This window comes from Rhinatrema bivittatum, chromosome 1, assembly GCF_901001135.1.
Source record: "Rhinatrema bivittatum chromosome 1, aRhiBiv1.1, whole genome shotgun sequence".
NCBI classification, from domain to species: Eukaryota; Metazoa; Chordata; class Amphibia; order Gymnophiona; family Rhinatrematidae; genus Rhinatrema; species Rhinatrema bivittatum.
The window spans coordinates 510,816,170-510,843,530 of NC_042615.1; the positions used below are offsets into that span (position 1 = coordinate 510,816,170).

Sequence of the window (27,361 nt, forward strand, 5' to 3'; positions counted from 1 at the left end):
GGATGGGATTTTTTTGTCGGTGGCTCTGTCGACGCCGATGCTGAGGGCTTGCCTGGATCAGTGGACTGAGCCTTCCGATGACGGTGTCGACGCTTTTCACGATGTTCTCGGTCCTTCTTCAGAGCCGAAGAGGAAGAAGTCAATGCCTTCAGAGTTGTTTGTGCCGGGTGGATAGCACCGATGTCCCACTGCTAGCAAAAGGTCGATGGCACCGAGTCAGAGGATGTTGAAGCACTCGATGGAGTCAGTGGCTTTGCCTGAAAAAGAAACTCCATCTTCTCTGAGCGGGCCTTATGGCCCTTCAGTGTCATTTGGGCACATTTGGTGCAAGTTAAGACGTCGTGGTCCGACCCCAAACCAACACACTTGACGGGAATCGACCGCAAATGAGGGTAAAGCCTTACCTTACGACCATGGACTACGGAATCGATAGGGGGACCCCTATGGGTAGAATGTTTGGGTTTTTTTTTTGAAATTTTGGAAATAAGTTCCGTGAGGAAAATTCCTGTCAGGAATCTCTAGAGAGCTCCTTAACCCGCATGGCTACTGCTGCGAGGAAAAAAAGAGACTGAAGGGGGACCCCTGCTGGATGCAGGGTTGGTGCCATGCTGGGCATGACCAGTAGGTGCCAGTCAAAGTTCTAGAAACTTTGAAAAAAGTGTTCCGTGATTGGGCTCCATCCTGATGATGTCACCCTGTGTGAAGACTATCATCCTGCTTGTCCTGTGAGAAACATTTAAATAACTAAAATGTATTAATAATACATAAGGAACCTTTTCAATGTAAAGGAAATTATAGACCTAGGAGTCATGATATGAATGTCAAGTCTATTTATTTATTTGATATTCCGCTTTTCAGCACTTCAAAGCGGATTACATTCAGCTAGATTTAGATTAAAAAAAAATTTCATGGACAAGTTGGAAGATATCTAGAATGACCTCCTGGAGGAGGTGATGGAGACAAATACAGAACAGAATTAAAAAATATATGAGATAAACACCCAGGATTCCTAGTGGCAGAGATGGTAACAGATCGGAACTTAATTAGTTAAAGGGCATTTGTTCTCTAGGAGGTAGAAATTATGAATGTGTAAGCTGGAGAGCAGGCCTGCTGTTTGTAGTGTATGTTATTATCCGGGAATCAGGGAAGGTATTTGGGGGTTGGGTTGGTAAGTTTGACTAGACATCTGTGGTACTGTGGTTAGACAGCAGCAGGACATTGGCTTGGTTTTGTTTCAGATTGATTTACATTTTTATGTATGTTTTACAATAGTTTGCACTGGTTATGCAGTATATAAATGTATTAAATAAATACAAAATTAATGAGACACTGAAGTAACCTGCATGGAGCAGCAGCTCAGCCTCAAATAGCAGTGGTATGACTGCACTGTGCTTCCAAGAAGGGCATTGGCAAAACCTCCACAGAGTAACATAGAAACAACGGCAGAAAAGGACCAATGGTCCATCCAGTCTGCCCAGCAAACTTCCCATGGTAGTATCTGCCGCACCGTGCAGGTTACCCCCACGTATCAGTCAGTGCTGCTTGATGTGCTTTGCTGAAGGACTTGGCCGTAGAAGCAGTCCTGTGTTTTTTCCTTAATGTCTTTGCTTCAGTCCCCCAGATTATAAAAAGACAATAACCAACCTCGTTGGTTATTGTCTGACCCCAATTCCTTTTTCCCCTGTCGTTGAAGCAGAGCCAAACCTCGGCAGAGGGGCGGTCTAGGGGGTGGGGCAGGGCTAGAGGTGCCCAGTACAGCGGCAATTTACTGCTGTGCCGGCACACGCAACCTGCTACAGCACCTTTGGAGGAGCAAAAGGTAATAAAAAAGAATAGGGGTACCTAGGGTAGGGATAGGAGATGGTAGGATAGGGGAAGAAAAGGGAGGTTAGGGTAGGGGTTAGGAAAGTTCCCTCCCAGTGCACTCCTTAATTGGAACGGACTGGGAGGGAACTGGGAATGCGTCGCCGGGTGATTTTTGCCTATCTCTGACCCCCCTTGCATGCACCGCCCACAGTTTTATAACATGCGCGCACTGGCGTGCGAATGTTATAAAATCACAAGTCCATGTGAGCGTGCCCGGTAAAATTCGCACATGGATGCGTGTGCGTTCTTTTTTAAAATCTACCCCTAAGTGTAGTAACTGCCGCACCAGCAAGTTACCCCCATGCACGCTTTCTCTGTTTTCTTTAGGGCTTAGCTGTAGAAGCAGTCCTGTGCTTTTCCCCTTATGTCTGAATATCAGTATCCCAGACCATGAAAGTCAGGGCCCTCGGTTGTCGTCTAAATCCAATTCCTCTTTTCCCCCTGCTGTCTAAGCGAGGAGCAATGTTGCAGTTGCATTAAAAGCATCAATGCATATTGGTTAAGGGTAGTAATCTCTATGCCTTCTGCTAAGGGTAGTAACTCCCGTGCCAGCAAGTTACGCCCATGAACGCTTATCTCATTTCCGTCCTCTAGCCTTTAGAGATCCAGAGTGATTATCTCATGCTCCTTTAAATTCCGTGACTGTTTTTTTCTGGAAGGGCATTCCAGGCATCCACCACCCTTTCCTTGAAGAAATATTTCCTGACATTGGTTCTGTCGTCCTCCCTGGAGTTTCATTTTATGACCCCTAGTTCTATTGTTTTCTTTCCAATGGAAAAGGTTCAAAGTCCATACATCATTGAAACTAAACAGTGGTAAATCCCTAAACACCAATGGTATGATTACATCAGGGCTCCAAGAAAGCTTTAGGGTAGGCTCTCACTGTACCAAATTTTGGGGATGCTTGAGACTGATATGGAAGGAGAAATGAGAGGTAGGTGGAAGATATGGACGAGGGAGGGGACATTGTTGTTGGATTGCATTTGGGAATTTAATGTGCATCTATCTAAAGTGGGAAAATCTCAACTGGGCAGACTGAAAGCTGCCGGGATTGTGGAAGGAGCATACTGCAATCCCAGTTGAAGAAAGAGATCTGCAAAGGTATCGGGTGGGTGGGACGTTTACAGCTCAGGTGGGGGGGGGGGGGGGAGGGAGGAAGATGGCATTGATTTCTTGGTTTTTGCTGAACCTGGGAGGGGAGAGGCTGCTGAGTGACCATGCCACTTTTATTTTTAGAGTCTACCTGGAGGGGTGCAGGGCATTGGGGGGGGGGGCCTCAGTCTAGCAGGGTCCATTTTTTATGCATTGAATTGTGGTATGGAAATTGAGCCCTAGGCCAGTGTATCACTTCTTTTTTTTTTTTTCCCAGTCAGATACAATATTTTGAATATAGCAGGTTACATCCAAAGTTATCCAGCCACATGCAGTCAGATAACTTTTGGACTACTCTGCGGCAGGATTAAAGTAATCCAGCTAATTTAGCCAGATACAGCTTAATATTGGCTAAGTTAGCCAGATAATTTAGCTCCGCCCTGTAACACTTCTGGCATGCCTCTCTTTTATCCAACTAAATTTTAGCCAGATAAGTGCCCTAGATATTAAAAAATAGGCATTTAACTGGATAACTCACAAATTATCCAGCTAAATGCCTTTGAATATTTACATCTTAGGATCCCAAATTCAGCTGACATTAAGAGTTTAATTTAGCTCCCTAAATATAAGGACTCAGGTTTTTTATTTAAGATAAAGGTCTCCATGTTAATATGATAAACTGTGATCTCCTGTAGGGTGAAAATCATTACCTCACTCCCCTTTACATCAAAATTTTTATTGCATTCTATCATAATATCAAAATCAGTGTGTTCATCATTGCAAGTACGGAATGGAACAGTTGATCATTCTTACTTTTCTGTTCTGCAAAAAAGCACTGTTATGTTTTTGTATGGATGTGAACCCTGGGCCGAGGTGTCTCCGCCGACAGGGAGGAACCCTGTGAGCCTCACCGTCGGTGGGCATGGTCTCAACAGCGCAGGACACAGCTGATAGGTAGAAACTTTATTAATAAGGAAGGAAGGCAGAGCGGGAAATGCAAATAAAAAGTTCTGAGCAATGGGGTATATCCAGAGAGGTGCCACTGATGAGGAGATCCGGTTGTGGTCCGCAGAGTGGGGGACACCAGGAAGTCCCTTCAGACGAGTAGAGGTTATCTTAGAGGTGAGATCTGGTAGTAGCCCGCAGAGCGGGGTATGCCAGGAAGTCTGTGTAGATGAATAGAGATTACCTCAGAAGTGCAGATCTGATAGTGGCCCACGGAGCGGGGTACGCCGAAGATGTTTGTCTTGATGTTGGTGTTGATGAGGTAGTCAGAGATGCAGATCCTGGAAGTGGACCTTGTAGCTGGAATGGCACTTCCCTGCAGCTCAGGGTATACTGGAACAAGTATGACTGAAGAGAGAACGGTAGTGGCCCGAGGCACGGGGGTACACCGAAGGATGGCTTCAGTAAAGCTGGAATTGTAGAAATCTGAAATAGATACTCACAAGTGGAAGTCCCAGGCGAATGTCCCGAACAGTGGGACAAGAAGAAGTCCAAGGCAGGAAGGCCCTCCGAGGAGCGGATAGCCAGGACGCGGAAGAGCCCCCGAGGAGCAGGTACCCAGAGCGTCCACATGCCGAGAAGGAATCTGGAACAGAAGTTCAAGATGGAGCGGATTCAGCAACGAGGGAACTCCTTGTTAACTTGTCTTAGCAATGGGCCGGTCAGCTTAAGTACAGCATCGAGTTGACATCATCGGGAGGGGACACCCCTGAGGTTCCTGCCATGACGTGTACAAAGAGGCCCTTGCGCACGCCTTAGGTGATTCCAGAAGTAAGATGGCGGTCAGCAGTTCCCACGCCATCCCATGGATGCCGGGGAGGTCGGCGTTCGCTGGCGGAGGCCACTATTCTTCCCAGAATTGACGGAGCAGGGAAAAAAGGTGAGCATGAGAGGTCACAGCCGTCTGCGACCGACGGGCGCAACAAGCACAATTCCAGAATAATGTATACCTTATTCATATATTTTTGAGATTGTGTTATCAACTGTCACTTTTGTGCCTAGACCATTAACCATTATTTTTTAAGGAATCCAGTAATCAGTTCTTGCCAAGGTGACTACTCATGCCCTCCATTTAGCTCCAGTTTATTCAACTGCCATTATGTCATAATATTAATAATGATTGCTCCTTTCCTCATGAAGTACAGTACTCCAGAGGTATTAGCATGTATATTTCTAAAATATTTAGTTGTAACCACAATATGTAAATGAATTAGTACTATGATTATTATGCTTTTTTCACTTGTAGCACTATAAATACACTTGCATACACTATCATAGCTATAGTAGTTTAGTAAAAGCAGTCAGTCAGATATGCTTTTCCATTTCTCACCTGCCAGGGTTGAACATCTCTAAAGCTGGAGCAGTTTCCTCTTTCAGGGTTACAGGACAGCAGATTGTGCAAGGCATGAGCCAGTGCATAGACAGCATTGTAGGCAGAGTAACTGTACCGCATGTTCTTCACATCATAGGTGGAGCTTGGCAGGTCTTCCAGCCTCTCTGTGCCCATGCAGGGCTTCTTCTCTCCAGTTGGACCCTTACCAGTTGTATTAGGGCCCTCTTTCCACTCACACTCAAACACATGCTCCCAAAAGGGCCTGAGGAAGATGTCAGGAGAAGAGTCAGTGGGCCGATTCTTATATTGGAAGTCACTGAAAGAGGGGATGTACATGGAGTGGATTATGACCCCAAAGGTACCATTCAGCACCTCCCATAAGCGCCTGTTGACAAACAATGGGGATACGATGAGAGCTGCATTGAAGATCCAGACCTTTCTTATCTGCCCCAGCGCCATCTCTTCTAAGACTGGTGCAACCTCATTTGCATATCCATACACAAGTATAATCTCTGCACTTGACGTACTTATGATTTTCACCAGATTCCGAATCCTCATTAGGCTTCCATCTTTGTCAAGAGTTTCAGAGAAGGCCACACAAACCTCCAAGCTGGCAAGCTCTTTCTTCAGGACCTGGGCTCCATACAAACCATAGTCAGTAGAGGAGAACAGGATGCCCACCCAAGTCCAACCAAAATGAGCCATCAATTGGGCCATTAAGTAGAGCATGGACTCAATGTTACCAATGGTCCTCAGGAAGGAAGGGAACTGGAGTTTCTCCCCCAGGATTGGGAGTCCTGATGCATAACTGATCTAAACAAAACAAGAGCAAAAGCTGAAATGATGACCTCTAATATTTACAGGGGGGAAAGGAAGCTTGTAAATACTTCTGATTCTTCAGAAAGAGCAGCAAGGAGAGAGTCAAGGTGGCTCATAGCACACTTACAAAGAGTTGAAGGGAAAACCAGCATAGCAAGATTAAAGTGTTTAGGGTCTTCTGAGAGTTCTGGATAATGGAATACAAATGTTAGTTAAGAGGTTTAGTATAGCAGCTGTAAAGCTCCTTGCATACTCAATATCACTTCAGTTAAGTCTTTTGTTTTCCCACCTTACATCTTCCTACATTTACAATATGTAACAGAAGCTGATATTCAAAAGATCTAGGTGCCTAACTTGAGAAGTTAATCACTTAGATCTGACAAATAGAAATGTTTCACTCTCTGAACTCCTAAATTTCAGTCCCTAAAATGTGGATGGGGCCAGAAGTGGGATCAAGTTGGGGGAATGAAATTAGGGACTTAGGTTCCTAGATCCTGCAATCAACGTTAACTTAGGGACCTAAAGTTAGGAACATGATTAGCAGCCCTAAATTTAAGTCTCAGTTTTAGGATACTAAAGTTTTCCTATTTTCAGCAAATTTAGGCTCCTGTGTTTGGACGAAATTAGGGAGCTAACTTGAGTGCCCAAATTTAGGAACTCTTTTTTTTTTTTTTTTTTTTAAATCAGTCTTTATCTCTCTATCAAATTATTTACCTGTATCTCTCTCCCTACAGTATCTATCTTCTTTTGATATTGCCTGTAACAATGTATGCAATCCAGGGGCAAGCTACACCCCAGCTCTGCCCCAAATCTGTCACAAGCTCCACCCATTTTCCCACTGGCAATGTTTTTACCTAACTTTTACAGTTAATGTCATTCTATCTTGCATACATTCTTCACATAAATCATAGAGTATAATTATTCATTCCCAGACCAATATTTTCAGTTCCTTGCATAGTTTGCAAGCCTGTAATAATTTGCTCCTGTAAGCTGCAAACTAGGGAATTTTCCTAAAGTTTCCTTTTGAAAGTATCTTTTCCAGCAGGGACTACAGCTGCATAATATCAGCAGACTCTGCAGTTTTAAACTCCTTGCTAGGAAGAGCACGTGGGAAGTTAAAAATGAACTCTATGCACGTACTTAACCAGGTTAGCCACTGTCTTTCCTCAGCTCAACCCCAGCCCTGTCACTTCACTCCCACACTGGATGGGGAGGAAGGGGGAGTAAAACTTACACACATACTTTTGAAAATACAAATGTATGCACGTAAATTATATCTGTCTGGAATAACTATTCCCATTTTGCATAAAAGTACAGGTAAAACCAGGTTACATGTGTTCTATACACATTGGTCCAGGGCTATTTTCAAAGAGGCATTTATGTGCATAAAACCAGGGTTTATGTGCATAAATGCATTTGAAAATCTGGTCCCTTGAGGGCAATTATCAAAGCTATTTCTGTGGGTAACCCAATGCTTTTCTTGCAGAAATTGGCTTTTTGGAAAATGTCTTCCCTATGCAAGTAACTTACATGTGTAGTGAAACTACACACTAACTTTATCATGGCATTCCCAGGGGCGGGCTTAAGAATGTAACTATGGGGGATATTTGAAAGCAGCTTTCTACATGGATAAACAATAATTGAAAACTGACACCCACCCAAATGTACATGGAGCTCCTGGAAGGCAGGGGTCACACAGGTTTCCAAGGCTAAATGCATTACCAATTCCCAGCTCTGGGGGTCAGGAATCTTCCACTGGGGAGAGGAATTCTCCTCCAAGGCCGAAGGTACCTGAACTATGGAAGGGCAGGCAACAAATATTTAAAATAAATAAATAAGTCAATTGGAGGCACTGCTGATCATTTAAATGATTTTGAGTGTTTGCAGGCAAAAAATAAACCTTGCTTATCATAGGAAATTGTGACTCAGGCAGTTGAAGTATTTCAGCAAGATATCTTTTAAATGTGATTATCGGCAGTTCTCCCATTACTCTTGGAAAATTTATTAGTCTCAAGTTCAGGCGTTGATTCCAATTTTCTATCAATTCTAATCGCCGAGACAGGGCCACTCTATCTTTTATGGTTGCCATATTGAAATTCTTTATTTGTAAGATATCTGACTCTGCTTTTGCAACAGAAGTATGGACCTGTAGTAAAGTATTCTCTTGCACTTGTATTTTTTAGTTCATTTGTAAGGAAAATAAATCCAACTTAGAGTTACATTCCCTTACAGCCATCGTAAGACCCACTGTTAGTTCCCACAAGGACTCCATGGTGATGACTGCTGGTCTTACCAGGACTTCAGGTCATTCACCTGATGTTGAGGGGTTCACTTCAGAGGAAGCTGGACCTGTTGAAACAGCGGGTGTTGGATCCTCTACCCCCGCTGATTCTTCTCTGCTTCCTGGTAATGCTGAGCTACGTGACGAGTCCTCCTGCAGTCCCACATCTCTGACCTCATCGGTCTGCAACTCCTGCAGGGCAACCCGGGGTCGACGTTCCTCTGGCAGCCGGCGGTTGTACATTGTGTGTGTGTGTGGGGGGGGGGGGGGGGGGGCTGAGGGAAACCTCCGCCCCGCCCCTAGTGAAGTTGCCTCTTCTCCAGGCGCCTTCGCAGCGGGGATTGCCTCCTCAAATTTAACTGCTCCCTGGGCTAGAAAGTTGGTAATCAGAACTTGCTTTGAAATTTGGGTAGGTATAGAGGGAAACACCCTCACCTTCCCCTTTCGTTTTGGCAGCATCACGGATTAGGAAAAGATTTCTTAGATGATATAAAAGAGCAGCTCTGAATCCATAACCCATTCAGGATGCAATCTTGCCCCCTTTCATAATCTAACAGCATTCTTCGAATCTTCTGCCATAGAGATCATAGCATGCTCCACTTTGTTAGTATCACTAATCATAGAACAGGACATTAGTAGATTAATGTCTTGTTACTTCAAACACTTAAATTACTTATTTCATGGCAGTAAGGTTCGAAAGTTTCCTGACATATCGAAGGTCACTCAGGAGAGATGCAAGGGTTTCTTGATTATGAGACAGAAGGCAATATCTTTAGGGGCCACCTTTATACTACGATACCCCTGCAAGTGCATTATAAAGAAAGAGAGTGATACCTACATATTTTTCTCTCCCTAGCAGTTGAGAGTTTACCTAGATTCCTTTTTACCCCAGGCTGTACCATAGGGACCCAAGGTATTAGGAAAGAATAAACAGCACTGTTATCAGGTTAAGCCTAGTCCTTTTTAATTTCCTTAAGATTCCTCAATATACTGCCCCCAGGAGTAATTGTATTGAGATTTGGTTAACACATTAGAATTATTCTTTCATTATGTTATTTTCGATGTAATAATTTCTTCTTCTAATGTGGTATAACATGTTTCCTAAAATACTTTAAAATACTGTGGGGTAGATTTTTAAAAAAAGCGTGATCGCGTACTTTTGTTCGCGCAGCAGGCGCAAACAAAAGTACGCTGGATTTTATAAGATACGCGCATAGCCACGCGTATCTTATAAAATCCTGGATCGGCGCGTGCAAGGCTGCCGATTTTGGGCAGCCTGCGCGCGCCGAGCTGCGCAGCCTGCCTCCGTTCCCTCCGAGGCCGCTCCGAAATCGGAGCGGCCTCAGAGGGAACTTTCTTTCGCCCTCCCCTCCCCTTCCCCTCCCTTCCCCTACCTAACCCACCCCCCGGCCCTATCTAAACCCCCCCTTACCTTTGTCCCTAGATTTACGTCTGCTAGAAGCAGACGTAAATCTACGTGCGCCAGCGGACTGCTGGTGCGCCGTCATCCGACCCAGGGGCTGGTCCCGAGGCCTCGACCACGCCCCCGGGCCGGCACCACGCCCCCTAAACGCCACGTCCCACCCCCGAAACGCCGCGTCATTCGGGCCCGCTCCCCGACATGCCCCCGAAACGCCCCCTTCAAAAAATCCCGGGACTTACGTGCGTCCCGGGGCTCTGTGCGCACCGGCGGCCTGTGCAAAATAGGCGCGCCAGCGAGCGAGGGCCCTGCTCGCGTAAATCCGGGCGGATTTACGCGAGCAGGGCTTTTAAAATCCGCCCGAGCATGTATTAGAAAAGTGATAAATAAAGAATTTAAATAAATAAATAAATAAACTTAAAAAAAAAAAAAAAAAAAGTGTGAGTGTGACTATTTTTCTACTGGGGAGATCTCTCTTAAAAGTATGTTTAAAGGATATGAGTGCCAATAAAATACTCTGGACTCTCAAGCTGAATGTACAAACACAACTTTACAAAGAATAGATGCCAAAGAATGTCCGTCAAAATGCTTTATTAAAAGATAACCAATCCAATAAAAATGCCCGACTCAGGTAGTGAAGTCAGCACTGAAGTTGGAATCTAATCACCAAGAGAATGAATACCTGCATACATTAATACACAAGTGCAGGAACATAGCAACGCACTTCCACAGAAGTGTGAAGGCGAGGCAGGTTCTCCGACAAAAGCAGACTGATTTGGAGATGCCTCACAAGCATCTCATTCAAGACATTGCCACCCAGTGGAATTCCACCTTTATAATTCTACAGAGGTTAGTGGAGCTGCAGATACCCCTTCATGAACTTTCTGGTTCAATGGACATAGGTGTGCAGAATCCCCTAAGGCATCATGATTGGTTAGTCATGAGTCAGCTGGTAAAAATCCTGCAGCCCTTCAAGGATGTCACGGAGGAGCTGAGTTCCAGAAGTGCCACCTTGGCTGACATCATCCCTATAGTTAATTTCTGGAGGAAAATTTGGAGGGCTTTAAACAGGAAGAGGGAATGACAGCTGAGATGCTGTATTGTCTGGACATTTTGCAGGAGCAGGTGCAAGAGAGATTAGGGCCTTAAACAAAAGAACATACATACATGCTCGCCACAGTCTGTGATTCCCGTGTAAAAGGGAAACTCGCTCAGCAGTCAAATTGTCTCTCATTTGTGAAGGAACTGCTGTTAGCAAAAGTCCGTGATCAGGAGCACCATAGGCAGAGACAGATTAGGCATGAAGCAGAGGAGGAAACAGCGCCAGGCACTTCTGAGAGTTGTGCTAGCCCAAGCATGAGCAGCACTCTGTCAGCAACAGCTAGTACCTCCTCCTCTTCCACTTCAGTACGCCAAAGGCATGTTGCCCATAAAGAATCATCTGTTCTGCTATGGGCTAGAGAGAAAGTAGCTGGCATGAGTGCTCTCAGCCCACCCAAGCAAAGGAGACACCAGCACAATTGTCAGTGACACGGTATCTCTCAGAGTCCACGGAGGTCATGCAGACAGATCCGCTGGCATATTGGAAACACAAGTTCACTGTCTGGCCACACCTAGCCAAAGTGGCTCAGCGATATCTGTCATGTTTACAAACCAGTGTGCCCAGTGAACATGTATTTTCAATGACGGGGATATCATGAGCCCTCACCGCTCAAGATTGGCACCAGAGTTGATAGAAATGCTAGTGTTTTTGAAAATAAACCTGCGTTGCTTGGGTTTCCAAACTTTCCCTGTGAATGGCAAGATGAATAAAAGTAATTGAAAGCCTTGCAGCAGCTCCAACTGCCTCCTATGCTCCAGATAATATGAGCACATGTACCTGACCTCAAACACTGTGCCTGTCCGTCCACTGTCCAGGCCGTACGTCCCTACAAGGGACTGACCTCAAACGCTGTGCCTGTCTGAGTTTAGTTCTAGTATTTCTAATTTCAGTTTCATGTATTTGTACATCACTTCTTTCCAGAATATTCTTTTCCTGTTTTGCAATATTTGGAATGTAAGAACATAAAAAGCTGACTTAAGATGTTTGGAGCTTGCATAGTTCATATGCTCAATAGTTTTCATGACCTTTATAATATGGACCATGTTCCCGAAATCTTTCTTAGGTGCCAACAGTAATGTTTCTAGTATTATAGAAAACTGGTGGTAGTTGCACTCTAGTTCATCCTCTGTCTTCCCATAGTTTACAGAGGTACTGTGCAAACTACAAAGTCAACATAGGTTGATTTTGTAGATTTGGACTTGAGTAGCGGTTTTCTTATTTCTGAGAGCTCTTCATGTTCCTTTGTCATCAGCTGAAGTACATAAGTACAGTTAATAGCTTCTGGGTATTCACAAATAATCTCCAGCTCAGTTCTTGCTTCGCAAATGGCAGTATCTATTGCTCTAAAAGCATCCTCTTTTGAATTATCTTTCAGAAATGAAAAAGATGCCATTTTCATCTGGTAGTGAACCAGTTCAAGAAGAAGTGACAGATCAAACCACAACATACCTGCACAAAGGAAATCCTCTAATGCTGTGCCTGTCCGTCCAGGCCTTATGCCCCTAAAAGGGCTTGAAATCTATCCTCGATTGCTGTTCCTGTCTGTCCAGGCCTTATGTTCCTACGAGGGTTTGTCCTCTATCCTCAAATACTGTGCCTGTCTGTCCGTCCAGGCCTTATGTCCCTAAAAGGGCTTGACCTCTAATGCTGTGCCTGTCTGTCCAGGATTTATGTCCCTAAAACGGACATAATTTACAGAGGCACTGTGTAAACTACTAAGTCAACATAGGTTGATATTGTAGATTTGAGCGGGCGATGACATCAGCGCTTCTTTTGGTCCTAACGGCTGAACCCTCATTGCAAAGGGAACCCTCAGTCTCTGGCAATTCAAAATACTAATCCTTCACAGCATGGATCCTTAATTAAAACAAACATGCTTTGAAGTCTCGTGCTCCACTCTAGGGGCCAACCCATTCCGTGGAGTCCTTTCCTGCTCAAAGGAAAGGGAACTCTCCGGGGTATCTGGCCAGCCTCTCTCTTAGTACCTGTTGACCCTTGTTGAACCACTGTTCACATGGCACCCTCCTCCGCCTCGGCCTTGAAAATTCTCGTTTGTATATCTGCTAACTCCACCAGATTTTAAAAGACCAACGAGAGCTCACTAGACGCCAATGGAAACACCCTACTCTATGGGCAAACCATTCTAGGGAGCCCTTTCCTACACAAAGGAAAGGGAACTCTCCCCGGGGCCAGCCTTTCTTGCCCCTATCAAAACCACAGGGACCAGACTACCTCCGCTCTGCCAGCCTGTCTTGCCCCTATCAGCTTTCTGCCACTCTGCCTTGCTGCCATACACCAGATGACTCAATCAACTCCTTGTGTTGTTCTTGCCACTATCATGGTTCCTCAATGTGTTGGTGCTTGTCTTTCTGCTTGCTATGTTCCCCCTTCATTGTGCTGTAGGATGTTGATGCCACTTGTCTTGCCACTTTGCCGGTCATGCTACCTTCGAGGGTTCATGCATCTGTTATCTGTGCTCTCTTTTGAAGCTGTTGTGTGTTTTTGACACTTTCGCTGCTGCTTTGCACCTCTGTTAAAGCACTCTTGCCACTCCTGGTACCCCTTTGCCCCTTTAAAGTTCCTTAGGGTATTAATGCCACTTTGGTGCCACTTTGCCACAGTATAAGTACTTTGGAGCTCTTTTCTTGTTCTGATGATTGCTCCCCAGAAGTTTCATCAGAATTGATATGAAAACTCCAATTCTGCAGCAAAAAATAGGCTGCAAATACTTCCCCCCTTGACTTTAATGGAAAATCGGAAAACGAATAAAACTAATCAATGAATTGGTTTTCCCCCTAAGAAACTAATACAATGGATTTGGGTCTCAGCGAAACGAATACTGAATCAAAACAATTTTTTTCCTTCTGCACATCCCTAACAGCCACCAACATCATCTGACTAATCCATATTACATCATACACAGCACAAATCAAACCTTTGTGGGTATGGACTATTTTCTCCCATTCTTTAACTATGGGGAAAAATCTCTGAACTTCAAGTGCTAAAGTGATATAATTTGTGACATTCTTCTAAACCTACGTATTCCCAAATGTATAGGGTAGCAGCTTTATAAAAATATGGTGGGTTTTGTGTATATTCAATATACATAAAGGACATGTCACACCACTAAAGTAAAGTAAATCTTGAACAGTCTTTTAGAATAATCACATTTTGCCACTGCAGATATCAGATACATAGTGGTTACCTTCCTTTTATAAACTGCCTAAGAAATAACTAAGAATTTTGACTACACTAAGGTGCATGCTTAAAGTGGTTTGTTCATGGATGTTTGTTTATTTGAACTTGATATACTGCTTAGATAAAGATCTAGGCAGTTTACAAAGAAAAAAAATATATAATTTAATAAAATAAACATACAAACTAAAACACTCAGGACAGACAAATCACAATAATATCACTCAGCAACAGACACTACAATACACCATAACAAATACTCCTATATTTTATTATTCCCACAAAAATTATGGGATCATCATCTGACTTGCTTCTATAAAATTCATAATCAAACCTATTTTAACAGTCTAAATTTCAATAGCCACCACCACTATAATAAAAATATAAAATTATAAAATTCCTAAACAAACATTCAAGCCTTAATCTGTTTCTTAATCTGGGTACATGGTAACAAAGTTGACTCTCATGTATGCTTCAATCTAATTTCTACTGGAGAAGGTAACCTTAATGTTTTTGATGTATGCAAACTTTTAAATTTAATCTTTTAAAGTTTTAAAATTTTCAGAGTTCAGGTTATGTTTTAAGCTGCTAATGTTTTCAAATATTTTTTAGTGATGTGACTAAAATAATGTAAATGATCTGAAGTAATCTTATGACAATAAGTTTAAGGTAATCTTATAACAATTAGTTTTTGAAAGAAGCATAAGGTAATTGACAGCATGTATAGTATAATTTTTCATATCTCAGTTTTATGTATATGTGTTTTATATAGTTTTGATTTTTAGGTTTGTTTTATTAGATTCATGTTTTTATGACTGCATTCCTGTAAACCACTTAGAATTTTAGAAAAGTGATATATAAATGTTTCAATTAAATAAATCAACCTCAGAAGATCTTTCTGTGATGAATGGAGAGTTTGATGGGGAACAAGTAAGTTAGCCAAATAGTGCAGGAGACCTAGACTACTGCAATTCCTTATACTTAGGCTTACCCAAATCCACTATTCAACCACTCCAACTTGTCCAAAATGCCACAGCTCAGATATTATTTAATTTATCATGAAGAGATCACATTACTCCAGTTTTACAACGTCTTCACTGGTTACCCATATCATACCGCATCACATACAAGATTTTAATAATAATTCACAATCTTCTATATAATGCTAACTCAGTCTGGCTCTACTCATTATTAAGAATATATAAACCAACAAGACAACTTCGCTCGATTGACAAATGCACTCTGGAAGTTCCATCTATAAAAACAGCAAGTTTAGTGCTAACATGTAAACAAGCATTCTCTGTTGCAGGACCCATCCTTTGGAACTCTATTCCCGAAGAAATTTTATTGACAGCCAACAAGAAGGAATTCAAAAAATCCCTAAAAACCCATCTTTTTACCACTGCTTATAAAATTAGTTGAATCGTAAAAGAAACAGTTCTGCTTCCTTAATGGATTTCTTTTGTAAGAATTAGTCAGTGCTGAAAATGTAATATATGTTATGATTTTACTTGTATTGTTATTTTAACTATGTATGTTCATTTGTAAACTGCTAAGATGGTCAGGGTCCTGCCCAATTTGTGGTATATAAAAACTTTTAAATAAATAAATAAAATAACTGACAGCATGTATATAGTATAATTTTCCATATTATCTCAATTTTATGTACATGTGTTTAATATAGTTTTGATTTTTAGGTTTGTTTTATTGGATTCATGTTTTTATGACTGTATTTCTGTAAACCACTTAGAATTTTAGATAAGTGATATATACATTTTTCAAATAAATAAATCAACCTCAGAAGATCTTTCTGTGGTGAATGGAGAATTTGATGGGGAGCAAGTAAATGTATTTATTTAGATTTATATTCCACTTTCACAGCGCTTCAAAGTGGATTACATTCAGGTACTGTAGGTGTTTTTTAGCCAAATAGTGCAGGAGACCTAGAAACAAGGTTTTGAAGTTAAGGCAAAGAAACTTAAATCTGATTCTTGGGACAACAGGCAACCAATGAAGCTCTTCTAGTAGTGGTGTAATATGGTCAAACCTGTGTGACCAAAAATTAACTTAACTAAAAAGATAGCAGTTCTATTCCGAAAAAGCTGCAAAGTCAGTGGAAGACCCAAGTACAACCTAAGAACATAAGAACATGACATACTGGGTCAGACCAAGGGTCCATCAAACCCAGCATCCTGTTTCCAACAGTGGACAATGCAGGCCATAAGAACCTGGCAAGTTCCCAATAACTAAGTCTATCCAATGCTCCTGTTGCTAGTAATAGCAGTGGCTATTTTCTAAGTCAACTTAATTATCCAAAAGAGTAAATAGTCAATTCACATTTACCAGTTCTAGACCTCTCATGATTTTAAACACCTCTATCATATCCCCCCCTCAGCTGTCTCTTCTCCAAGCTGAAAAGTCCTAACCTCTTTAGTCTTTCCTCATAGGGGAGCTTTTCCATCCCCTTTATCATTTTGGTCAGCCTTCTCTGTACCTTCTCCATCACAACTATATCTTTTTTGAGATGCAGTGACCAGAATTGTACACAGTATTCAAGGTGCAGTCTCACCATGGAGCGATAATGAGGCATTATAACATTTTCCATTTTATTCACCATTCCCTTTCTAATAATTCCCAACACTAAACCGACGATTTCAATGTGTTATCTACCATGATGCATAGATCTCTTTCTTGGGTAGTAGCTCCTAATATGGAACCTAACATTGTGTACATATAGCATGGGTTATTTTTCCCCATATGCATCATCTTGCACTTATCCACCTTACATTTAATCTGCCATTTGGATGCCCAATTTTCCAGTCTCAGAAGGTCTTCCTGCAATTTATCACAATCTGCTTATGATTTAACTACTCTGAACAATTTTGAATCATCTGCAAATATGATTATCTCACTTGTTATTTTTTTCCAGATCATTTATAAATATATTGAAAAGTAAGGGTCCCAATATAGATCCCTGAGGCACTCTACTGCCCACTCCCTTCCACTGAGAAAATTGTCCATTTAATCCTACTCTCTGTTTCCTGTCTTTTAGCCAGTTTGCAATCCATGAAAGGACATCTCCACTTATCCCATGACTTCTTACTTTACCTAGAAGCCTCTCATGAGGAACTTTGTCAAACACCTTCTGAAAATCCAAGTATACTACATCTACTGGTTCACCTTTATCCACATGTTTATTAACTCCTTCAAAAAAGTGAAGCAGATTTGTGAGGCAAGACTTGCCCTGGGTAAAGCCATGCTGACTTTGTTCCATTAAACCATGTCTTTCTATATGTTCTGTGATTTTGATGTTTAGAACACTTTCCACTATTTTTCCTGGCACTGAAGTCAGGCTAACCGGTCTGTAGTTTCCCGGATCACCCCTGGAGCCCTTTTTAAATATTGGGGTTACATTTGCTATCCGCCAGTCTTCAGTTACAATGGATGATTTTAATGATAAGTTACAAATTTTTTACTAATAGGTCTGAAATTTCATTTTTTAGTTCCTTCAGAACTCTGGGGTGTATACCATCCGGTCCGGGTGATTTACTACTCTTCAGTTTGTCAATCATGCCTACCACATCTTCTTGGTTCACCGTGATTTGATTCAGTCCATCTGAATCATTACCCATGAAAACCTTCTCCATTACGGGTACCTCCCCAACATCCTCTTCAGTAAACACCGAAGCAAAGAAATAATTTAATCTTTCCATGATGGCCTTATCTCCTCTAAGTGCCCCTTTAACCCCTCGATCATCTAACGGTCCAACTTACTCCCTCACAGGCTTTCTGCTTCGGATATATTTAAAGTTTTTACTGTGAGTTTTTGCCTCTACAGCCAACTTATTTTCAAATTCTCTCTTAGCCTGTCTTATCAATGTCTTACATTTAACTTGCCAACGTTTATGTAATATCCTATTTTCTTCTGTTGGATCCTTCTTCCAATTTTTGAATTAAGATATTTTGGCTAAAATAGCTTCTTTCACCTCCCCTTTTAACCATGCCGGTAATCATTTTGCCTTCCTTCCACCTTTCTTAATGTGTGGAATACATCTGCACTGTGCTTCTAGGATGGTATTTTTTAACAATGACCACGCCTGTTGCACACTTTTACTTTTGTAGCTGCTCCTTTCAGTTTTTTTTCTAACAATTTTTCTCATTTTATCAAGGTTTCCCTTTTGAAAGTTTATCACAAGAGCTGTGGATTTGCTTACTGTTCCCCTTCCAGTCATTAATTCAAATTTGATCATATTATGATCACTATTGCCAAGCAGCCCCACCACCGTTACCTCTCCCACCAAATCATGTGCACCACTGAGAATTAGATCTAAAATTGCTCCCTCTTTCGTTGGTTCCTGAACCACTTGCTCCATAAAGCTATCATTTATTCCATCCAGGAACTTTATCTCTCTAGCATGTCCCGATGATACATTTACCCAGTCAATATTGGGGTAATTGAAGTCTACTCACACAAAGGAGTCAGTGGTTAACCACAATGCAGAATCAAATATCCAAAAATGTGGAACCCAAAACAACAACTTCAATAATAGCCTATGAAGGAGTCAGCAAGCCTTGACGTTATGTGTCACTTTCAAGTAGACACTAACCGGTCTTATCAATCATTCACCTTCCTCATTTATTTAATGCAACAAACTATTTTTTCTTTCTTTTCTTTTTTCAATAAATTAAAACAGTCCTCTGTTCCTATTAACCAGAATGACTCTTTCATAATTAGTTGACAGCATTGCCCTACACTGGCTGGTGTATATATGACTCTTGAGAGCCATAGATATATGGCTCTCGTTATAATTATTTCTACATGCCCCTGAGGAAGCTTACCCAGCGAAACACCGGCCAGTGTAGGGCAATGCTGTCAACTAATTATGAAAGAGTCATTCTGGTTAATAGGAACGGAGGACTGTTTTAATTTATTGAAAAAAGAAAAGAAAGAAAAAATAGTTTGTTGCATTAAATAAATGAGGAAGGTGAATGATTGATAAGACCGGTTAGTGTCTACTTGAAAGTGACACATAACGTCAAGGCTTGCTGACACCTTCATAGGCTATTATTGAAGTTGTTGTTTTGGGTTCCACATTTTTGGATATTTGGTGAGTGAAGTCTCCCATTATTACCGCACTACCAATTTGGTTAGCTTCCCTAATTACTCTTAGCATTTCACTGTCAGTCTCACCATCTTGACCAGGTGGACGGTAATATACTCCTATCACTATAGTCTTCCCCGACACACAAGCGATTTCTGCCCATAAATATTCAATTGTGCATTTAGTCTCATGCAGGATGTTTATCCTGTTGGACTCTATGCCATCCCGGACATAAAGCGCCACACCGCCTCCCATGTGCTCCTCTCTGTCATTGCGATATAATTTGTACCCCAATATAGCACTGTCCCATTGATTGTCCTCCTTCCACCATGTCTCTGAGATGCTAATTAAGTCTATGTCATCATTCACTGCTATACATTCTAACTCTCCCATCTTACTTCTTAGACTTCTGGCATTAGCATACAAATATTTCAAAGTTTGCTTTTTGTTTGTATTTTCATTTTGCTTTTTAATTGATAGGGATAAGTTAGAATTTTTTAGCTCAGGTGAGTTTTTAGTTACAGGTACTTGAACTACTTTTCTTATTATTGGAACCTCACTGTCGGGATGCCCTAATTCTAATGCATCATTAGTATCCTTTGAAGATACCTCTCTCTGAACCATGCGCTGCTGAGCGACTGTCGGCTTTCCCCTTTGTTCTAGTTTAAAAGCTGCTCTATCTCCTTTTTAAAGGTTAGCGCCAGCAGTCTGTTTCCACCCTGGTTAAGGTGGAGCTCATCCCTTCGGAAGAGACTCCCCCTTCCCCAAAAAGTTCCCCTGTTCCTAACAAAACTGAATCCTTCTTCCTTGCACCATCGTCTCATCCACGCATTGAGACTCCGGAGCTCTGCCTGCCTCTAGTGACCTGCACGTGGAACAGGAAGCATTTCAGAGAATGCTACCCTGGAGGTTCTGGATTTAAGCTTTCTACCTAAGAGCCTAAATTTGGCTTCCAGAACCTCCCTCCCATATTTTCCTATGTCGTTGATACCCACATGCACCACGACAGCCGGCTCCTCTCCAACACTGTCTAAAATCCTATCTAGGTGACTCGTGAGGTCTGCCACCTTCGCACCAGGTAGGCATGTTACCAGGCGATCCTCACACCCACCAGCCACCCAGCTATCTACATTCCTAATAATCAAACCACCAACTATGATGGCTGACCTAACCCTTCCTTCCTGGGCAGTAGGCCTTGGGGAGATATCCTCAGTGTGAAAGGACAGTGCATCACCTGGAGAGCTGGTCCTTGCTACAGGATCCTTTCCTGCTGCACCAGGTTGATGCTCTCCAATCATGAGTCTTTCTTCCTCCAAGGCAGCACCAGGGCTGCCAATCTGAAGTTGGGACTTGGCTACTATGTCCCTGAAGGTCTCATCTATATACCTCTCTGTGTGCCTCAGCTCCTCCAGGTCTGCCGCTCTAGCCTCCAGAGATCGGACTCATTCTCTGAGAGCCATGAGCTCTTTGCATCGCATGCACATGTACAACTTCTCACCGGCGGGTAAAAAATCATACATGTGACATTCAATGCAAAAGATTGGGAAGCCCCCCTCTTGCTGCTGGGCTGCTGCCTTCATCTCAATTTTGTTCAGTTCCTAGTTAAGTTTTAGGTTGCTATGGGAGTAGGAATGGGAGAAGGAATGTGTCTAATTAACGTCTTATGCATGCTAGAATATTGGCTGAGGTATGGGCCTCGTCCGTCAGGTGGGTATGCAGTAAAGCCCACTTCCACCCTTATACTTCTTTACTCATAGAGCTGCTGCCTGCCCCTGCCTCAGCCAGGTCCCACCAGTGTGCTGTCAGGGAGAGGTAAGAGTGTGCAGCATTCATGGCGGTCCAGATATCGCAGGTGAAATGCACAGTCCCTGTGCCTTACCTAGCAGCTCTTGGATGCGAGTGTGACACTGGTTGTACAGGCTAGGGATGACCTTTCTGCTAAATGTGATTCTGGAGGGGACTTTGTAATTTGGAAATATGACCTTCAGCAAATGCTTTAAACCCACATTCTCCACTTTCTGCAAGGGCTGGTCATAAAGGGCAATCATTTCCATAATGCTCCTGGTTACAACTTTTGAGGCTGCCTGCCTCCTACCCCGGGTTAGCATTACTGCACACCACCCCATTTCCTCTATGGTGGGTTGTCGCTTCTGCCACATGGCAGGGGGCTGCTGGCCTGCCACCTGACTGCTAGAAGGGGCTGAAGGCATGGGGGGCTCTTCTCATTTTCAACCACTTTACGCTCCCTGGAAATAGGGGGTCCCCTGACTGGTACTGCCACCATCCCCAGATGGAATTACTGTTGTTGGGTGTTGCCTCTTCATATGATGCATCATGCCAAATTTAGATAGCTGTCCCATTTGCTTGCCTCTGCTAATAGCCCTTCCACAGTAATTACACTGAGCAAAACGTGGGTCCTCCATACTTTAAAGAGGCTCCAGATCGCAGATTTCTTTTGTGATCCCTTCTCTATAGCCTTCAGGGTGGATGCTGGCACTGGAGCTGAAGTAGTGGGTGCACCCTGGGAAGCAATGCCAGGGGCATCAGTCACACTCTGTGCCTGCGCTGACTGCTCTTCCTCATCATCATCAGTTTCATCTCTCCCCTGCTGCACTGAAGTGGAGGCTAAGACAGGACTAACTAATCCTCCTAAACCTTCTTCAGCTATTACTTCTTCCATTTCTGATGATGATAATCCCACACAAGATGATTCTTCATCGGAATCAGAAGCAAACAGTGCCTGCGCTACATTGTCAACACTAAGTCGAGTCTTCTGTCGCACTGCTGCTTTTGGGTGTCGCTATTTTGTCTGGTATGACTCAGACTCCCCTTCCCTCAACTCCAAAACTACAGGGTTAAAAACAGGTGGTGGCGATGCATCATCTTTAAATTTTGTTTTTTCCGGATGGAACTGCCTGTCCCTCCAGAGATTTTAGATTGGAACAGGTCCCTTTTTAACTTTAATGGGGGACTGGCACTGCCTTTTGAAGTTCCTCCTATGCCAGACCCAATCACTCGACCATGTCTAGCTTTCCCTGACATTATGGGATTTAATGTCCCTGCCTACTAGGGGTTTCAATTAAAATAATTATTTCCAAAAGAGGCCCACTGAGGATTTGGCTTCAGAGAGAGCACTGCTGTCCCAACAATATATATGTGAGTCTGCAAAAGTGCCCCCAGGCCGTGCCTGGATGTACACTAAAACTGGGACCGCTCACTGTATGTGTGCACACACCAAGCTTGTAAGTACAAAAGAGATCCACTGGGGATTTGGCTTCAGAGAGCACTGCTGTCCCAATAATATATATGTGAGTCTACAAAAGTGCCCAGTGCCCACTGATGCCCAGTGAGTGCACTGTGTGTCTTCTTGGCTTAAAAGAGCACAAAGAGAGTTCCTGAGTTCAATAAGAAAAAAACTGCAGATAAATAAAAAGGATGGCTTGCTTGGCATAGCAGCAAAAATGAAGAAATATATTTTTCAATGGAAAATTCTATCAAAGTAGTTAGCAATTTAATGTATCTCCCACCCACAACACCCAAGTCCTGCTTGCAACCTACCCCAAAGGGTAAAATAAGCAGAAAAATGCCACTGCTAGCATCTTCTCTCAGTGGCACGGAGAGACCGTCTCAGATCAATAAAAGAAAGTGCGGTCAAAAAAAGTATGGCTAGCTGGCACTGCAGCCAAATCGAATATCTTTTTCAATGGACAATTCTATCAAAGTAGCTAGCAATTTAACATATCTCCCACCCACAACACCCAAATCCTGCTTGCAACCTACCCCAACGGGTAAAATAATCAGAAAAATACCACTGAAGGGAATGAAGGGGTTAAATTACATCAACAATATAAAGTGATTCCCAGAAGTGAGGAGATACATACAGGGATGTCTGCCAATTGAAGAATATATTTAAGATATTGAAGCCATTATACAGTTATATTTCAGTGTTTCAGTTGTGCATTGATAACTTTAAAATATTGGGCGAAAGCCAAATATATAGTTGTAAGTGATGACATATAAGCCACAGGGAATAGTTTTGTACTGATGGCCTCGAAAAATCAGGCGAAAGTCTGATATAAAGTTGTAAGAGGTGATATATAAGCCACAGGGAACACTGTTATATGAATTAGTTTATCAGAATTCATTGTTGTATGAGCTTTATGACTTTGGCTGACCATTCCCCTGTATTGTGTGTGGTGTTTTTAAGGTATGGATGTGTGAGTGTATGTGTATTTTAAGACACATTTCCAGAGCTAGTCCTTATTGTAATAAAAAGCAAACCAAAAGGTCGGTAATGTCTTAGAATTTGTGTGTTTGTTATAAAAAGCAAGCCTCAATCCAGTAAGAGCACTGAGAGGAGAAGATCATGTTGCTGGTGACCAAAGAGGATTGTTAAGTATTACTTTGCGACATCTTAGAACTTAAAAAGTCTGGGGCAGAGGAACTATTGGGGTATATTTTTTTAATGTGTATGTGTGTTTGTTATCAGAAGCTAGGTAATAGGTTAGTGTTTGTGTGGGTTTGTCTTTCCCTCCCTCCCACCCACCTGTCACTAGCTCATCCTTTGATTTATAGGCAAGAGATACTTTCACATTAAAAATCAATCAGCCTTTTATTTAAAACACAGGATTGCCCCAGCCCTTATTAAGAGTTTAATTATCCTGTTGCAGGTCACTACGAGATTAATAGTGAATTTACCAATAAATATAAAGGATTCTTATTCACACATTTCTACTCCCTTAGCAACTTAAATTTAACTAAGAACTCAACAAATTTAAGATGAAGGCAGCAATCCAGCAGCAATAGGGGGCCTTCCAGTCTTCTGCATCAAGTGTCACATGTATGATTTTTTTTCCCCGCTAGTGAGAGGTTGTATATGTGCACCCGGAGTAAAGAGCTCCTGGATCTCAGAGAACTAGTCCAATCTCTGGAGGCTAGAGTGGCAGATCTGAAGGAACTGAGACAGATAGGTATATAGATGAGACCATCAGGGACATAATAGCCAAGTCCCAACTCCAGTCTGGCAGCCCTGGTGCTACCTTGGAGGAGGAAGGTCTCCCTGGTGCAGCTGGAAGTGATCCTGTAGAAAAGACCTGCTTTCCAGGTGATGCATTGTCCTCTCACAGTGAGGATGTGTCTCCCAGGGCTACTGACAAGGAGGGAAGGGTTAATACGGCCATCACAGTTGGTGATTCAATTATTAGGAATGTAGAGAACTGGGTGGCTGAGGATTGCCTGATAGCATGCCTGCCAGATGCATGCAAAGGTGGTAGACCTCATGCATCACCTAGATAGGATTCTAGACAGTGCTAAGGAGGAGTCAGCTTTCATGGAACATGTGGGCAGCAATGACAAAGGAAAATGTGGGAGGGACATTCTGGAAGTCAAATTTAGGCTTTTAGGTAGAAAGAAGAAATCCAGAGCTTCCAAGGTAGCATTATCTGGAATGCTCCTTGTTCCACGCGCAGGTCCCCAGAGGCAGGCAGAGCTCCAGAGTCTCAATGCATGGATGAAAACAAGGTGCAAGGAAGAGTGATTCTGTTTTGTAAGGGACTGGGCAACCTTTTGGGGAAGGGGGAGTCTTTTATGAAGGGAAGGGCTCCACCTTAACCAGGGTGGAACCAGGCTGCTGACACTAACCTTTAAAAAGGAGATAGAGAAGCTTTTATATTAGAACAAAGAGGAAAGCCGACACTCAGCAGTGCATGGTTCGGAGGGAGGTATCTTTGAAGGATACTAATGAAACAAGAGAGAACGGGCATCCCAACAGAGAGATTCCAATAAAAGCAAAAGTAGTCCATCTGCCTATAATTAAAGAATCACCTGTACTAAAGCATTCCAAATTATCCATGGTATAGACATCAGGCTCACTGGTCAGTTGTTTCCTGGATCAACCCTTGATCCCTTTTTTAAAAAAATAGCATTGTATTGGCAACCCTCCAGTCATCAGGTGCCATAGACGATTTTAATGATGGTTGGTCTGCAATTTTATTTTCAGTTATTTTAGCACTCTGGGGTGTATACTATCTAGTCCAGGTGATTTACTACTCTTTAGTTTGTCAATTTGCCATATTTCATCTTCTGGGTTTACTGAGATTTGTTTCAGTTCCTCTGAATCATCACCTTTGTTAAGGTTCCTGTCCGTGCTTACCCGCGGCCAGGCCCCCCTACCTTCCTCATGCTGCCGGCACAGGGTCCTGATCAGGGCAGCCAGCAGCGCACGGGCTGTGGCACGATGGCCTCTGGGCGTCAGGGAGCAGCGTCAGGGAAGATGCGGCAAACCCCCCCCCCCCCCTCTTAAAGGGGCAGCAGCGCGAAGACCAGGCCGGCCCCGGAAGATGACATCATCAGCCAGGGAGATTTAAACCTCTCCCTGAAGACAGGAAGACGCCTTTGCAACAAGGTTCCAGTGGTTACTTGCTTGTCTTCTTCTGGATTCCCTGCTTTCTGGCTGACTTGGACTCAAGATTGGACTTTGCTGTTTGCCGCCTGCCTCGGACCTTTGCCTGGATTTGGACTTTGCTGCTTCGCTGCCTGCCCCGACCTGTGGCGTGGATTCACTGTCTTCTGGCTCGACTCGGATTGGATTTGGACTTAGCTGTTTGCCGCCTGCCAGGGACCCTTGCCTGGAACTCTTCATTCACTGAGCTACAGTACATTTCCACATTCCGGAGACGAGCACACCTTGGCTTTGCTGGTGGGTATCATCCCTCCTCCCGGACCAAGGATCCACTTTCCAACAACCTTTGAATATCATTTCTGGCATGGGTATCTCTCTTACATCTTCCTCAGTGAAGACAGAAGCAAAAAATCCATTTAGTCTCTGCTATGGATTTGTCATCCCATTGCACACCTTTTACCCCTTGATCATTAACTTCTCCAACTGACTCACTTGCAGGATGTTTTCTATGAATATGTTGTGTCTGCCGGTCTCAGACGGCTTCGATCTTTGTGCCTTACCTTTCTCTCTGTTCTCCCCGCTAGCCCCAGGAAGATGGCTACCGCTGTGTCTGCATGCCGCTCTTTCCGGTGTCCCCAAAACGGCAATAGCAAAGCCTCACGCCATGTTTCTCCTGAGGGCCTCCTAGGGTGCGCACGCATGCCACCCACGTCTTTATCCACGTCATGGCGGGAACCTCGGGGGCATCCCCCTCGAGTGACATCACGCCATCCGGGTATTTAGCCTGCTCTTCGTTGCTAGCTAATCGAGTTAGCAAACATCGTGAATGGATGGAAAGCCTACGGTCTGAGCTACTTTGCTGCTTACTTTCTGCCATTGGAAGCTCTCTCTGCCCTTCGGGGTATTTCTCTAACCTGGGTTCCCGCTCCTCGGAGGCCTTTCGCTTTCTTTCAGGTGCCTATCTGGGATCAGGTACTCGCTCCTCAAGGGCCTGCTCTCCCTGGCTCGGTGCCTGTATACAACTACTTCTGCCTGCCGGAATCTCCACCTATACAGCTACCAACTTAGTGAGTAATCTAACATTGTCAGTCTGTCTCACCTACAGCTCTGCTGCATTGAGAACCTGCATCCGGATCTCCCTATACTATCTCTGTGAGACGGGTCTCCTCTGCCTAGGGTCCCTGGACTGCTACCTCTAGATCACCTCACTACTGCCACCTCTGGTGGTATATCTCAGCTGTATAATAAAAGACAAATCTCTGTGTTTGCGTGTATCGAGTCTAGCCTAGTACTGTGGTTCCTCACGGGGCTCCTCCCCATTGGAGTGGTCATCACCACAGCACCCAAGAATCCACTCATACACTTCAAAACCATAACAGATTGCTAACTCCATGGATTCGGCTCACCTCACCGCATTGCAGGCCATTCCAGGCCTGGCCCAGCGATGAATACACCAACCTCCACAGGTAAAGAAGTTACACCGCCAGAAGTGATGGTCAAGACAATTGTACCTCTTTCTGCTCCAACTCGCTTCTCAGGGGAAGTTTGGACATATAGAGGATTTATCAATGTTGCATGCATTTTTCACTCCAACCTAATCATTTCCCCACAGCCTATGCCAAGACCACCTATATCTTGTCTTACCTGGACGGAAGAGCATTGGCTTGGGCCTCTCCGCTGTGGGAGTGCAATGACCCTATCCTGCATGATCTAGCCGGGTTCCTTGAACTGTTCAGATCAGTATTC

General features: G+C 43.3%; 1 protein-coding gene across 1 annotated transcript in view; it reads right to left on the reverse strand.

The window, feature by feature from the left end:
* Positions 1-27,361, reverse strand: part of LOC115098361 (extracellular calcium-sensing receptor-like) — a 54,663-nt gene that overhangs the window by 19,497 nt on the left and 7,805 nt on the right. The window contains exon 2 of the mRNA XM_029614915.1: positions 5,294-6,109. Within this exon, the coding sequence (XP_029470775.1) occupies positions 5,294-6,109 (816 nt within the window). The remainder of the gene's footprint in view (positions 1-5,293; positions 6,110-27,361) is intronic.